This window comes from Melanostigma gelatinosum, assembly GCF_949748355.1.
Source record: "Melanostigma gelatinosum genome assembly, chromosome: 19".
Lineage (NCBI taxonomy): Eukaryota > Metazoa > Chordata > Actinopteri > Perciformes > Zoarcidae > Melanostigma > Melanostigma gelatinosum.
The window spans coordinates 22,627,533-22,642,532 of record NC_136652.1 but is presented as its reverse complement, the minus strand read 5'-3'; the positions used below and the strand labels follow the sequence as shown (position 1 = coordinate 22,642,532).

At 48.3% G+C, this 15,000-nt stretch overlaps 2 protein-coding genes across 2 annotated transcripts in view; one reads left to right on the top strand and one right to left on the bottom strand.

The window, feature by feature from the left end:
* ckbb (creatine kinase, brain b) overlaps positions 1–4,448 on the top strand; it is a 16,626-nt gene extending 12,178 nt beyond the window's left edge. The window contains exon 8 of the mRNA XM_079291069.1: positions 4,104–4,448. Within this exon, the coding sequence (XP_079147195.1) occupies positions 4,104–4,282 (179 nt within the window). The 3' untranslated portion in view covers positions 4,283–4,448. The remainder of the gene's footprint in view (positions 1–4,103) is intronic.
* A 4,545-nt stretch (positions 4,449–8,993) lies between these two features.
* tnfaip2a (tumor necrosis factor, alpha-induced protein 2a) overlaps positions 8,994–15,000 on the bottom strand; it is a gene marked incomplete at both ends in the record, with an annotated part of 7,143 nt that continues 1,136 nt past the window's right edge. Inside the window, 11 exons of the mRNA XM_079290294.1 lie at positions 8,994–9,180; positions 10,464–10,588; positions 10,676–10,825; positions 10,910–11,035; positions 11,554–11,680; positions 11,770–11,862; positions 11,941–12,035; positions 12,111–12,233; positions 12,786–12,900; positions 13,125–13,336; positions 14,732–15,000. The exon at positions 14,732–15,000 is cut by the window's right edge and continues 171 nt beyond it. Of these exons, the coding sequence (XP_079146420.1) occupies positions 8,994–9,180; positions 10,464–10,588; positions 10,676–10,825; positions 10,910–11,035; positions 11,554–11,680; positions 11,770–11,862; positions 11,941–12,035; positions 12,111–12,233; positions 12,786–12,900; positions 13,125–13,336; positions 14,732–15,000 (1,622 nt within the window). The remainder of the gene's footprint in view (positions 9,181–10,463; positions 10,589–10,675; positions 10,826–10,909; positions 11,036–11,553; positions 11,681–11,769; positions 11,863–11,940; positions 12,036–12,110; positions 12,234–12,785; positions 12,901–13,124; positions 13,337–14,731) is intronic.

Here is a 15,000-nt window from a genome sequence, read left to right as displayed (position 1 = left end):
TAGGGCTGCACCACTCGCTCGTCGAGGGTTCGATGATGTCGGCCTCCAGCATACTCTGTACCTCCCTCTCTATCGCCCCCCGGCGGGCTTCGGGGATGCGGTACGGCCTTAGCTTCACCTTCTTCCCGGGCTCGGTGATTATCCGGTGTTGCACCAGTGTGGTGTATCCGGGGTCCGGGGAGAACACGTCCCGGAACCGATCCACCATTTCCCGGACGTCCTGCTTCTGCCGGGGGGTCAACTCTTCTCCCACGGGTACCTCGACTGGCTCCGTTTTTCCTGGGAGGGTAGAGAGAGAGAAACAGAGCATGGCATCCCTACGCACCCATTTCTTGAGCAGGTTCACATGATAAACCTTCGTCGGGTGCCTCCGACCTGGTTGCCGGACTCGGTAGTTTACCGGCCCCAATTTCTCCATCACTTCATACGGCCCCCTCCATCGGGCTAGAAACTTACATTCCGCCGTGGGTACCAGGACCAACACCCGATCCCCTGGGTTAAACACTCGGGGTTGGGTTCCCCGGTTGTACACGCGGGCTTGGGCCGCCTGTGCCTCGGCCATGTGTTCTCGGACGATGGGCCAGAGGGATGCCATCCTCACCCTCATCTCCTCGACGTGGTCCACCATGGTGCGGTAGGGGGAGGGTTGGTGTTCCCAGGCTTCTTTGGCCAGGTCGAGTAGCCCCCGGGGTCGTCGACCGTACAGGAGCTCGAAGGGCGAGAATCCGGTAGATGCCTGGGGCACCTCTCTGATGGAGAACATCAGGAAGGGTAGCAGTTGGTCCCAATTCTTCCCGTCCTGGTCCATGGTTTTTTTCAACATTTTTTTCAGTGTCTGGTTGAATCGTTCTACTAGTCCGTCCGTTTGGGGGTGATACACCGACGTCCTCAGTTGGGTCACCTTCAGCATGCCACACAGATCCTTCATGATCCTAGACATGAACGGGGTTCCTTGGTCGGTGAGAATCTCCTCCGGTATTCCGACCCTGGAAAACAACATCACCAGCTCCCTTGCAATGCCCTTGGTGGCCATAGAGCGTAGGGGAATGGCTTCGGGATACCGGGTGGCGTAATCCACTATCACCAGGATGTACCTGTGTCCCCGGTTGGTCTTGGGTAGTGGCCCCACTAGGTCCATCCCGATCCTGCTGAAGGGGACGGTGATGATCGGCAGGGGCACCAGCGGGTTTCTGTGATGGGGTTGTGGGGCCACTTGTTGACATTCGGGGCAGCTCCGGCAGTAATCCTCCACGGCCTTTTTTATTCCGGGCCAGTGGAACCTGGCCCTCACCCTTTCCAGGGTTTTCTCCACTCCTAGATGGGCACCTAGGATATGGGAGTGGGCTAACTGGAGGACAGAGGGTATGAAAGGACGGGGTACCAGTAACAACCTGAGGGGGGCCCCGTCCCTTATTACTACCTGGTAGAGGAGCCCGTTATAAATGGAGAAATGTGTGGGAGGGAGGTCTCTTACCCCGTCCAGTGGTCGTCCGTCTACGGCGGCCACCTGCCGAAGGGCGTGGGCTAGGTTGGGGTCCTCCAACTGGGCCGTCCCAAACCTCCCTGTGAGGGGCCCGGGTAAGATGGGCTCCTCCGGGTCCTGGGGAAACAGCCCGGCCAGCTCCTCTTCTTCGAGGGAGGGGGTATCTGCCTCCTCGGGGATGGGCGGCGCCTCTCCTTCGGGCTCACTGGGGCTGGAGGGTCCGTCGTTCTCGACGGCTGTGGCATATACGTCCTCGGGGTTGGGTTGGGTGGCCTCCACCAACGCCCGGGCCACGGCACTGGCGACTCCTTCCGATAGGGGATCGGTGGAGATCTCCTCCCCCAGCCCACAGATGGCTTTCTTCTTGTACTTTCGGTGAGGGGTCGTACCTGGTTTCACCACCAGGCTGCGCCACAGCTCCTGGAACACGGGCAGGTCTCGGCCGACCAGCACCTCTACGGGGAGTCCTTCCACTACTCCTGCAGTGCCGACGTATCTACCCCTCGTCGTGTATATCTCGAGGGCGGTGGTGGGGTATTCGCGGGTCTCCCCATGGATGCACGTGACCGCTCGGGTGCCGGTTAGGAGCGGGTACTGAGCAAACGTAGGTCTCACCAAGGTAATAGCGCTCCCGGAGTCCACCATCGCGGAGGCGTCGCGGCCGTTTACTTTGACCGGGGTGAGGGGCATGTGGTCCTCGTGAGTGGCCCAGCATCCGGTAATCAGTCCGCAGGGGCGACTCCCCTCACTGGCCGTGGGCATGGGTGCGTCCTGGCGGTGAGGACATTCCCAGGCGATGTGCCCGATCTCGCCGCAGTGGTAGCACCTCCTCTCTTCCGGTCCAAACGCCGGCCGACGTCGGGGAAAGCCTGGGGGAAAGGAGGGAGACACATAGGTAGTTTCCTCCGTTCTCATCTTTTCTTTGCGGGTGGACCCCTCCACTTTCGGGTTTCTTCCCCCACGCACTAACGCTTGGGCTGCGTGGTAACCCTCCATGATCTCTACCAGTTCCTCGAGGTTGCGGGGGTTTCTCTGGCCGGCCAATTTTTTTGCCTCATACGGGAGGGATCTAAGGAATTTGTCCATGACGACACGATCGGTGGGCGACACCTCGGTTGGCTCTGCGTGCAGCCAGGCCGTCGTAATCCTCTTGATCTCATGCATCTGGGCTCGCGGAGAAAGGGAGGTGTCATATGTCCATTCATGAAATCGTTGTGCCTTTATTAACAGCGTGACCCCGCATCGCTGTAACGCTTCCGCTTTCAACACCCGGAAGTCAACTTTTCCAGCGCGCTCTAAGTCCTGATACGTTACTTGCGTTTCGTTGATCAAAAAGGGGGCTATCAACTCAGCCCAGTGCTCTTCTGGCCATTTTTCCCGGAGTGCCGTTGTCTGGAATATCTGAAAAAACACTTCAACATCGTCAGCTGCCGTCTGCTTGAGAAGGAAGCGCGCTGGGTTGGCTTTCTCCACGGTACGTTGCTCCTGTTGTGTCTGTAACATGCCCTTGATTTCGCTTTGCATCGCCTCCGCGCGTTCGGTTTGTACCTCCATATACTTCTCCATGTGTACTTGCTGTTGGTATTGTTGTTGCTGCTGTGCTTGGAGGATTTGCATTTGTACTTGCATGGCTTGTTCGTGGCGTTTTTGGGTTTCCTGGTTGCTAGCGATTAGCCCCGCTAGCAGCTCTTGAAATGGCACCGGGGTGGCCATGCTTACTGGGTCGGTCGGTCTATCGGTCAGTGTTGCCAGAACCGGACTGTGCCCACATTCTCCACCAAATTGTGACAGCCCCCGGGGTGGCAAGGGGGTTTCACGACAACACGGACCAATAAACACAACCAGTCGGTAGATAAATGGTGCAAGTGAGGTTTTTACTGAATATAGAGAGTGGATAGAGGTAGGATAGACACTCAACAATACACTGTCCGCTTTCCAGAGGGATGGTCGGTGTTCACTTCCACGGTTCGGTGCACAACGGGTATTCCTCATACGGTCCAGGGCGCGGGCAGGAGCAGGGTAGTCGTACAGGCAGGGGTCGGGAGCCGGGCGGGTAGTCAGACGTTCCAGGGTGATCAAGGGGTAAGGCAGTTGTCTCCAATGGGTTTGCTTTTTCTCCGTCTCCTTCCACTCCTACTCTCTCCTAGTTTCCTGTGTCCGGGGCCCTTTTATAGTCCCCTCCTCCTCCTCTGATAGGGTGTGGTCGCTCCCTCGTCTCTCCTCCTCAGGTGTTGCTTGTTGGGCTGATGGTGGTTTGGCGCTCTTTTCCACTCCCTGACATGGGGGCTCCGCCTCCATGTCAGGCAATATCGTCCCTCTACCACTTCTCCTCTGAGGTTGCCCCTCCGGCTGCCACAATATGTATATATATGTATGTATGTATATGTATATATATGTATATATATATATATATATACATATATATACATATACATACATACATATATACATACATATACATACATACATATATATACATATGTGTATGTGTATGTATATATATATATGTATATATGTGTGTATATATATATATATATGTGTGTATATATATATATATATATATATATATATATATATATATATTTATAATCTGTGACATCACTTTCTGTCTGTGTGTAAGGGGGCGTGGACACGGCAGCAGTGGGCGGAGTCTTTGACATCTCCAACGCCGACCGTCTGGGCTTCTCTGAGGTGGAGCTGGTTCAGATGGTGGTGGACGGAGTCAACCTGCTGGTGGACATGGAGAAACATCTGGAGGCTGGAGACAGCATCGATGACATCATACCTGAGCAGAAGTGACCTGTCACGTGACCTCTGCCCCCCACCCCCCCACTGTAACCAATCAGAAGCCGTCCTGAAGATGTTTAGAGCCGCTCAGCTAGACTTCACTTCTCCAACATGAAGGATTTTCTGTTTCCTGTTGGACCCATCGAACACCTGAAATATCTAATAAAGTCTGTGTGGCCCCGACTAAACGCTGCTGTCTTAATTCTGCACAAAGTACACGACACAAGTACTCATCATGCAGAAGAACATCTAGATTACTGATTTATTCATGTCTTTATATACCTCTGAGATGTAGTACAGGAAGAGACAGTGAAGTACTAGTACCTTGACTGTGTACTAAGTACAGGTGGAGGAGACGGTGAATATCTGCTGCCTCTGTGGAGCGGACATGTTCAGCCTCAAACGCATTAAAACGTATTCAAGAAATACAACTGTGGAGGCTCGACTGTCTTCACTGGCATCCATGAATGGAGAAGAACTAAAACACACGGATGTACTGAACAACATGAGATTAAACTCTTTATTAACAAAGAAAGGAGGATGGACTTTGTCTTTAAATAGTGAACAGCAGCTCTGGTAAGTTAAATGCGTTTGTTTATACATCTGCAGTAGCTTTAATATGCTTGTTTATATATTATTATTTGTACAACTTGTTTTTATGAAGATGGATTTTTGTTTGGTTTAATATGTGATAGGAACCATTGTTACGTCCAGTGTTGCTGTGGGGACATATTTAGCCGGTGCCAGTGTTGCCAAGTTGGCGACTTCCTCACTAAATCTGGCGACTTTCCAAACCCCCATGGAGTCAAATCTAGAGACTTGTCCGGTGTTGTGACTGACGTTAAAGCTCGTACGTTCTGCTCTGTGGTGAACGAGCAGCGGTGCTGCCGTGAGCCCCAAAGCTCTCACAGGTCACTCTCACCGGTCACTCTCACAGGACACTCTCACCGGTCACTCTCACAGGTCACTCTCACTCTCACAGGTCACTCTCACAGGACACTCTCACAGGTCACTCTCACAGGTCACTCTCACCGGTCACTCTCACCGGTCACTCTCACAGGACACTCTCACAGGTCACTCTCACAGGTCACTCTCACAGGTCACTCTCACAGGTCACTCTCACAGGTCACTCTCACCGGACACTCTCACAGGACACTCTCACCGGTCACTCTCACAGGACACTCTCACAGGTCACTCTCACAGGACACTCTCACAGGCCACTCTCACCGGTCACTCTCACAGGACACTCTCACCGGTCACTCTCACAGGACACTCTCACAGGTCACTCTCACAGGTCACTCTCACCGGTCACTCTCACCGGTCACTCTCACAGGACACTCTCACAGGTCACTCTCACAGGTCACTCTCACCGGACACTCTCACAGGACACTCTCACCGGTCACTCTCACAGGACACTCTCACAGGTCACTCTCACAGGACACTCTCACAGGCCACTCTCACTCTCACAGGTCACTCTCACAGGACACTCACAGGACACTCTCACAGGCCACTCTCACTCTCACAGGTCACTCTCACAGGACACTCACAGGACACTCTCACAGGCCACTCTCACAGGTCACTCTCACAGGACACTCACTCTCACAGGTTACTCTCACTCTCACAGGTCACTCTCACAGGACACTCTCACAGGACACTCTCACAGGTCACTCTCACGGGACACTCTCACGGGACTCTCTCACGGGACACTCTCACAGGACACTCTCACGGGACACTCTCACGGGACACTCTCACAGGTCACTCTCACTCTCACAGGTCACTCTCACAGGACACTCACTCTCACAGGACACTCACAGGTCACTCTCACAGGTCACTCTCACAGGTCACTCTCACAGGACACTCACAGGTCACTCTCACAGGACACTCTCACTCACACAGGACACTCTCACAGGACACTCACAGGTCACTCTCACTCTCACAGGACACTCACTCTTCAGCTGCAGGACAGCAGTGAAGGCGCAGGTATAGAATGCACTGATATTAACATGTATACAATAAAATAACAGCATCTGGGTGTCTGTGGGAATTATAATAGGGCCATTGGGGATTTTTATTATGATAATAATACATTTTATTTATATAGCGCTTTTCATGACACTCAGACACTTTACATTAAAATCATTATATAAAAGCAATACACTAAAAACAAAGTACACAATAGTCACATTAAAAGCAGTTTTGAACAGGTGAGTTTTGATTTGTGATTTGAATGTGGAAAGGTCAGCGCAGTCTCGGATGTTTTTGGGGAGAGAGTTCCAGAGGGAGGGGGCAGATATGGAGATTTTTATTTCATATAGAAACAAATCAAAAACAACAACCAACAAACCGTGCAAAATATTCATTGGAAAAATAAAACACAAACACAGTCGTGCATATGACAAGTAAAGACTTCAAACTTTGTTTGATTGTTAAAGAACATCTTTGAAAAATAATGTAGCGTCATGTTTTTTGGATTTCTATAAACAGCAACTAGAAAAAGCATTTCCTGCTGAAAATGCGTTGCAATGCTGAAAGCTGAAATTAATTGTGAAAGAATTGCTGAAAATTAAGAAATGGGAGACTATCTGAAAAATGTTGAAGCCCGAAAGCATTTAAACTGCACTGCTGAAAAACCTTCTAGTTGAAATGTCTAACTATGGTGTCTGTAGCTGAAAGTATGAGGAAAAAGAAGGCTTTGAAAGTTGATGAAGTATAACAGGATTTGAAGATTTTTTTCCATAGAGATCCCATTCAAAAGAAAATTGCAAAAAGCTTAATTCAAAAAGTTTAAAGATTACAAATATGAAAAGTCAAAGCACCCCTCTCTTGAAAGAGCTGAACATTTTGATATTTCAACAATTTCTGTAGCTTAAACAAATTTCAGAAGTAGTGACATTTGTAGTAATAGAAGTTGTAGTTGAAGTAGAAGTATTATTAGGAGTAGAAGTATTAGTAGCATTAGAATAAGTAGTAGTCGTAGCAGTAGTGATATTTGTAAGCGTAGTAGTAGAAGTTGTAGTAGAAGTATCATTCGTAGTAGAAGTATTAGTATTTAGAAGAAGTAGCAGCCTAGTATCAGTAGTAGTATTAATAGCTGTAGTAGTGGTCGTAGTATTTAATAGAACAGTAGTAGTAGTAGTAGTAAAAGTAATGGCAGTATTTGAAGTAGCAGTAGTACTAGTAGCAGTCATTCTAATAGCTGTAGTAGTATCCGTACTGGTAGTAGCATAAATAGCAGTAGTAGCAGTTGTAGTATAAGTAATAGTAGTAGTGGTAGTAATAATATTGATGTAGCAGTAATAGCACTAGTAATAGTAGCAACAGCAAAAGTTGTAGTAGAAGTAGTAGCAGCAGTAGTAGTAGTAATACTCGAAATATTAGCAGCAGTAGTAGTTGTCGCAGTATTAGTAAGAGCATTCATTATTTCAACAAAAAAAGCCTAATTTTGAGCGAAACATTTAAATACAGTTAATCCATGAGGCTTTTATTTTGAAAGGGTGGGGCTGGGTGGGGGAGGGAGGGGGAGAGGAGACATAATCATCATGTTTGACACATAAACAGAGGTTATTAAATGACAGGCTTCATCACAAGCAGTCCAGTTAGAATTCATTCTGAGGGGCTTTTATTTAAAAATGGCGTGTGGAGGGGGGGGGGGGGGGTGGAGGAGGGTGGAAAGACCTCTAAAGATCCCTAAGACCTGAATGACTGTATGAGAGAGACACAGAGAGAAGAGAGAGAGAGAGAGAAGAAAGAATGAGAGAGTGAGTGAGTGAGTGAGTGAGTGAGAGAAAAGAAAGAATGAGTAAGAGAGAGAGAGAGAAGAAAGAATGAGAGAGAGAGTGAGTGAGTGAGTGAGTGAGAGAAAAGAAAGAATGAGTAAGAGAGAGAGAGAGAAGAAAGAATGAGAGAGAGAGTGAGTGAGTGAGTGAGTGAGTGAGTGAAAAGAAAGAATGAGTAAGAGAGAGAGAGAGAGAAGAAAGAATGAGTGAGAGAGAGAGAAGAAAGAATGAGAGAGAGAAGAAAGAATGCGTGAGCGAGAGAGAGAGAAAAGAAAGAATGAGAGAGAAGAAATTTGAATATATTCTCCATAGAGATCCTATTGAAAAAATAAAAAGCTTAATAATTCAAAAAGTTTAAAGGTTAGAAATATAAAAAGTCATAGCACACCTCTGGTGAAAGAGCTGAACATTTTAATAGTTGAACGGTTTCTGTAGCTTAAAAAATGAAGGAGGAGAAGCGGTGCGACGGAAGAAATAGAAGAAGTTGAATAAAGATTCGAAGAACAATAGTTGGAATGCTGAACAGCATTCCAACAATAAGTAAACCATGCAGAACTTCTATTGTAAAACAGTTGTTTTCTCCCTCAGAGCAGCTCAATAAATAATTCATATACTTTCAGACGTATTCTGTGTTTATTGAAAACGTCCTTTTAACACCAAAGTCTCCAGTATGTCTGCAGATGTAGTGTTCAACCAGCAGGAGGCAGCAGAGTCATGTGAGCGTGCATGTGAGTGTGAATGTCAGTGCACGAGTCCCTGATGATTGACAAACATTACAGAATTGAATCTATGATTATTTAATGACACAGTCTATTATTCAGTCATATAACATGTAATACAACAGGTGTTCAGTATAACGAGTGTTAGAGTCAGTGAAGACTAGTTTCATTGTTTTCACTCATTCCTGTTTGTTAATGTGTCGATGAAACCAAACACACAGCAGCTCTTCATGTCTTCCTCATCTCATTGATCTTTTTATTGATCCATTTCACTTTCACCTTGCAGAAGAACAGAGGTCTCTCATTGGTGGAAACGCTGAGGAGGCGGTTTTCCTCCACGCTATGCCTGATGGAGCGAACGTCAGCAGCTGATAGGCCAGTTTTCAGAGACAGCAGCGCTGACACGTGACCGTTACTGAGGAGAGACGACATGGAGGTGAGATCAATACAACACCCGGTGGACGGGTGAGATCAATACAACACCCGGTGGACAGGTGAGATGAATACAACACCCGGTGGACAGGTGAGATCAATACAACACCCGGTGGACAGGTGAGATCAATACAACACCCGGTGGACAGGTGAGATCAATACAACACCCGGTGGACAGGTGAGATCAATACAACACCCGGTGGACAGGTGAGATCAATACAACACCCGGTGGACAGGTGAGATCAATACAACACCCGGTGGACAGGTGTGATCAATACAACACCCGGTGGACGGGTGAGATGAATACAACACCCGGTGGACGGGTGAGATGAATACAACACCCGGTGGACAGGTGAGATGAATACAACACCCGGTGGACAGGTGAGATCAATACAACACCCGGTGGACAGGTGAGATGAATACAACACCCGGTGGACAGGTGAGATCAATACAACACCCGGTGGACAGGTGAGATGAATACAACACCCGGTGGACAGGTGAGATCAATACAACACCCGGTGGACAGGTGAGATCAATACAACACCCGGTGGACAGGTGAGATGAATACAACACCCGGTGGACAGGTGAGATGAATACAACACCCGGTGGACAGGTGAGATCAATACAACACCCGGTGGACAGGTGAGATCAATAAAACACCCGGTGGACAGGTGAGATCAATACAACACCCGGTGGACAGGTGAGATCAATACAACACCCGGTGGACAGGTGTGGTGCTGCAGGTGTTTTGTGAACACGACTTCCCTTAGTGCTTTTCCGTACTTCACACACTTGTGACACCTGAACCCAAACCTGCCGCACCTCCCGTCACCTATGGCAACCAGGTGTTTGTCACACAGCTGATCCAGGTCACAGCTTCAGTGTTTGAATATGGCAACAGCCACTGACCTATTTAAAGCCCAGATAACCCACCAGCAGCACAGGTGTGTGCAGGTACACCTGTGTCATGTGTCCCCCTGACTTCCTGTCTAAAAATAGAATTCAAAACAATAATTCATCTGTCAAACAACCCGAGACTCAGAATTTGAAAACTTTTTGGTTAAATTCGAGACATTAAATGAGGTGTTGCTGATGTCATCATTGTACCTGAAGTATCTGGTTCTCTACCTGAAGTCGCTGGTTCTCTACCTGAGGTTTCTGGTTCTCTACCTGAAGTATCTGATTCTCTACCTGAAGTATCTGGTTCTCTCTGTACCTGAGGTCTCTGGTTCTCTGGTTCTCTACCTGAGGTCTCTGGTTCTCTACCTGAGGTCGGGGAACCTTCTGGCCAGACTGACAAGCTCCAGCTGAACACTTCCAGGATCCTGTAGACGAAGAACCTCAGCGAGGCTGCAGAACATCTCACCGAGCCACCGAGTCTCAGTGCAGCCCTGAGGACACAGACGCATACTGTGAGGATCCTGGTTCCCAGGAGAGACCAGGATCAGGAGAGACCAGGATCTCAGGGAGAGTCTCACCCCCTCGCTGAAGAAGTCGGTGATCTTTCGGGCATCTTCAGTCATCCTCTGAGCGCCGCCCACCTGCTGCTCTCTGCTCTTCGTCCTGGTCTTCATCATCCTCTTCACATACTGAAGCACCAGGTCCTGATGGAGGACATACAGCAAGGCCTGCAGACAGACAGGTGGTCAGTCAGACAAATAGACAGTCAAACAGACAGACACGTGGACAGACAGACAGGTAAACTGTCTCACCTGTCTGCATGCTGGTTCCAGGTCCTTCAGGTGGATCAGCTGCTGGTTCAGGTCGTCCAGCAGAGAGTCGACGACAGGAAGTGACTCGTCTAACCAGACGGACGTCCACAGCTGACGGAGACTCACCTGCACACATTGACTGTGAGACTCACCTGCACACATTGACTATGAGAGTGATCGATTCACAGGATTCTGGGAAAATGGAACAATCTAAACAGAGTTCTGGAGTCTCATTAACTATAAAAGTAGAGATAAAATCCCACAGGTGATCTGGAGAAGGTTCTTATGAGTTTGATGAACTTCTTCATCAAACTCATAATCACCTCAGATCAGATTTACATCCTGAACCCCTTCATGGACTAACCTGTCCACCACAGGACGTTTGTCCCTCTCTAGTCTACACCTACATTAACTACAGGAACCAGCTGGTCTCAAGGCTCCACTCACAGACCAGGTTCTACTCTACGCAGATGACCTGCTTCTGTTGGCTCCGACTGAACAGGACTACAGCAAGTCCTGGACCTGCTGCAGTACAGCCAGACCTGGATCTGCTGCAGTCACACCTGGACCTGCTGACCTGGACCTGTTGCAGTACAGCCAGACCTGGACCTAGTAACAGAGCTTCACTTTTAGTGTATTTGCACCTTCAGCTGGATGTGAATGGGACCGGTGAGAAACCTGTAGCCACAATCCTTCAGGGCCGACAGAGAGTCCAGACAGCAACGTCTCTGCTGCTCCGACAGACATCCTGTTTGACTTGTGATGTAATCCCTGATGACAGTCACAGAGAACCAATCAGAGCCCACTTCCCCACCACCTGCCCCATCTAGCAGTGACCCCCTACAGGTGTGTTGTCGTACCTGAGCTGCTGCTCACAGACCAGGTGAGCTTTGATCACTGAGCCAATGTTAGAGTAGTTTCCCTTCACAAACTCCTCCACACACATCTTATAGCTGAAACACAATCAGAGTATTTAATGTCACATCACACCTGGATCACACCTGGATCAAGGAGCCCCGTTAATATTCTACCTGCTGAGGAAGCTGTCCAGGTGAGCTGTGATCCTCTGAGCTTTGTTCCGGTCTCTGATCACACAGCTGAAGTCCATCAGGGAGCCGTTCATCACCTGGAAACACAAACACATGTCCAGGTACACCTGCTACACACATCGCTACCTGGAAGTGTCTCACCTGTGTCTCACCTGTATGACATCTATAGCCAGTGGACTGAAGAAGAACTGGTCGATGAGTTCAGGTTCCTGGCCGCTCAGCCAGCATTCCTCTTCTTTCTTCAGAGCTGCGTTCAGCCACAACTTCACTTTGTCCTGAAGGAAAGAAAACACCCTTAGTCTTCAACTGACACTTCAACTCCTTTCAGTGTGAACACTAACAGATGTGACGACCCTGTCTGCCTGTGTGGCTGCTTTCCTTGCAGGTGTGGCAGAGGGTCGTCAGGCAGAGTGGAAACACCTGAGGCAATGAACTACACTGGCCCTGTGTGCCAGTGCACCCTTTAAGAACCCTCTGCATCCTCAGTTGGCGGGCTCCTTCCTGAGACACCCCCTTTGGTTTTGGTTGCGGTTTGTTTCTACACTACACAACACTGCATATACACTTTACACGCACCCACTCACTTACTGCTGAAATGACTGACTTCACATGTCACTGTTAGTTTATGTTTGTCTTTTATTTTACTTTAAACTTAATAAATAGTTGATAAAACTGCTTCATTGAATGTGTCTCCCTTTTTTGTCATGGCCGTTCAGCCCGGTTTGTAACACAGATACTTCATCAGGTGTTAAAAGTAAAGTAACAGAAAACCACATGAAAGGACTCTTCTGACTGGGACCAGAACCCATCAGCCTGCTGGTCTTGACCTCTTTGTGGGTCAGGTACTGGTCCTCTAGGTGGTTCAGGTGGTCCTGCAGCAGCAGAGAACCAAGACAGGCCGTCTTGATCTTTCCCTGCAGCTCTTCATGGGTTAATATTTCCCTGCAGGAGGAAACAAACACACCTGAGACTTTACAGGTAAAAACTGGATCCAGATCAGTTCAGTTCTTTGATCCGTCCAGCTGAGACCCTGAAGACCACCAGAGACTCAGCTGAGACCCTGAGAACCACCAGAGACTCATGTGAGACCCTGAAGACCACCAGAGACACCATGACTGATGATTCAGAACCTCCCATGCAAAGTTAAATGCATTTGGTGGACTCACTGTGGATAATAGTGGTTGATCCAGAACAGCAGGTAGCTGCAGTCGTCTGGTTCCAGACCAGAACCAGCAAGTCCAGTCAGCCGAGCACAGAAGTTCTGATGGAACAGTCCAGCATACAAGTTCAGGATGTCCATCTGTGGAGGGTAACAGTCCTGCACCGTCCTCACCACCGTCAGCAGGTCCTCCTTCACACGCTTCCCCATACGACACACCTGTACAGGTGTATTAGTAGCATAAGTTCTCCATACGACACACCTGTACAGGTGTATTAGTAGCATAAGTTCTCCATACGACACACCTGTACAGGTGTATTAGTAGCATAAGTTCTCCATACGACACACCTGTACAGGTGTATTAGTAGCATAAGTTCTCCATACGACACACCTGTACAGGTGTATTAGTAGCATAAGTTCTCCATACGACACACCTGTACAGGTGTATTAGTAGCATAAGTTCTCCATACGACACACCTGTACAGGTGTATTAGTAGCATAAGTTCTCCATACGACACACCTGTACAGGTGTATTAGTAGCATAAGTTCTCCATACGACACACCTGTACAGGTGTATTAGTAGCATAAATTCTCCATACGACACACCTGTACAGGTGTATTAGTAACATAAGTTCTCCATACGACACACCTGTACAGGTGTATTAGTAACATAAGTTCTCCATACGATACACCTGTACAGGTGTATTAGTAGCATAAGTTCTCCATACGACACACCTGTACAGGTGTATTAGTAGCATAAGTTCTCCATACGACACACCTGTACAGGTGTATTAGTAGCATAAGTTCTCCATACGACACACCTGTACAGGTGTATTAGTAGCATAAGTTCTCCATACGACACACCTGTACAGGTGTATTAGTAGCATAAGTTCTCCATACGACACACCTGTACAGGTGTATTAGTAGCATAAGTTCTCCATACGACACACCTGTACAGGTGTATTAGTAGCATAAGTTCTCCATACGACACACCTGTACAGGTGTATTAGTAACATAAGTTCTCCATACGACACACCTGTACAGGTGTATTAGTAACATAAGTTCTCCATACGACACACCTGTACAGGTGTATTAGTAACATAAGTTCTCCATACGACACACCTGTACAGGTGTATTAGTAACATAAGTTCTCCATACGACACACCTGTACAGGTGTATTAGTAACATAAGTTCTCCATACGATACACCTGTACAGGTGTATTAGTAACATAAGTTCTCCATACGACACACCTGTACAGGTGTATTAGTAACATAAGTTCTCCATACGATACACCTGTACAGGTGTATTAGTAACATAAGTTCTCCATACGACACACCTGTACAGGTGTATTAGTAACATAAGTTCTCCATACGACACACCTGTACAGGTGTATTAGTAACATAAGTTCTCCATACGACACACCTGTACAGGTGTATTAGTAACATAAGTTCTCCATACGACACACCTGTACAGGTGTATTAGTAACATAAGTTCTCCATACGACACACCTGTACAGGTGTATTAGTAACATAAGTTCTCCATACGACACACCTGTACAGGTGTATTAGTAACATAAGTTCTCCATGTGGCACACCCGCTCGTTGATGACTCACCTGTCTCTTCAGAGGAGAAGACAGTCCTTCTGTGTCGCTGCAGTCATCCTCAGCAGCCTTCATCAGTCTGGACTCCACCATGTTGTGCAGCAGAGTGTTGTGAGTCCTGAGACACTTCTGAGGACGCCACACTGGGACCTGGTCCTCCGGACACCCGATCCAGCGCCGGTCCTGCGTCTCCTGCTGCTGGATGGAGGCCACAGCACTCCTCAGGACATTCAAATGCCCGGAGGAGGAGGTGGAGGTGAAGGTGTTGTGGACGGCCATCC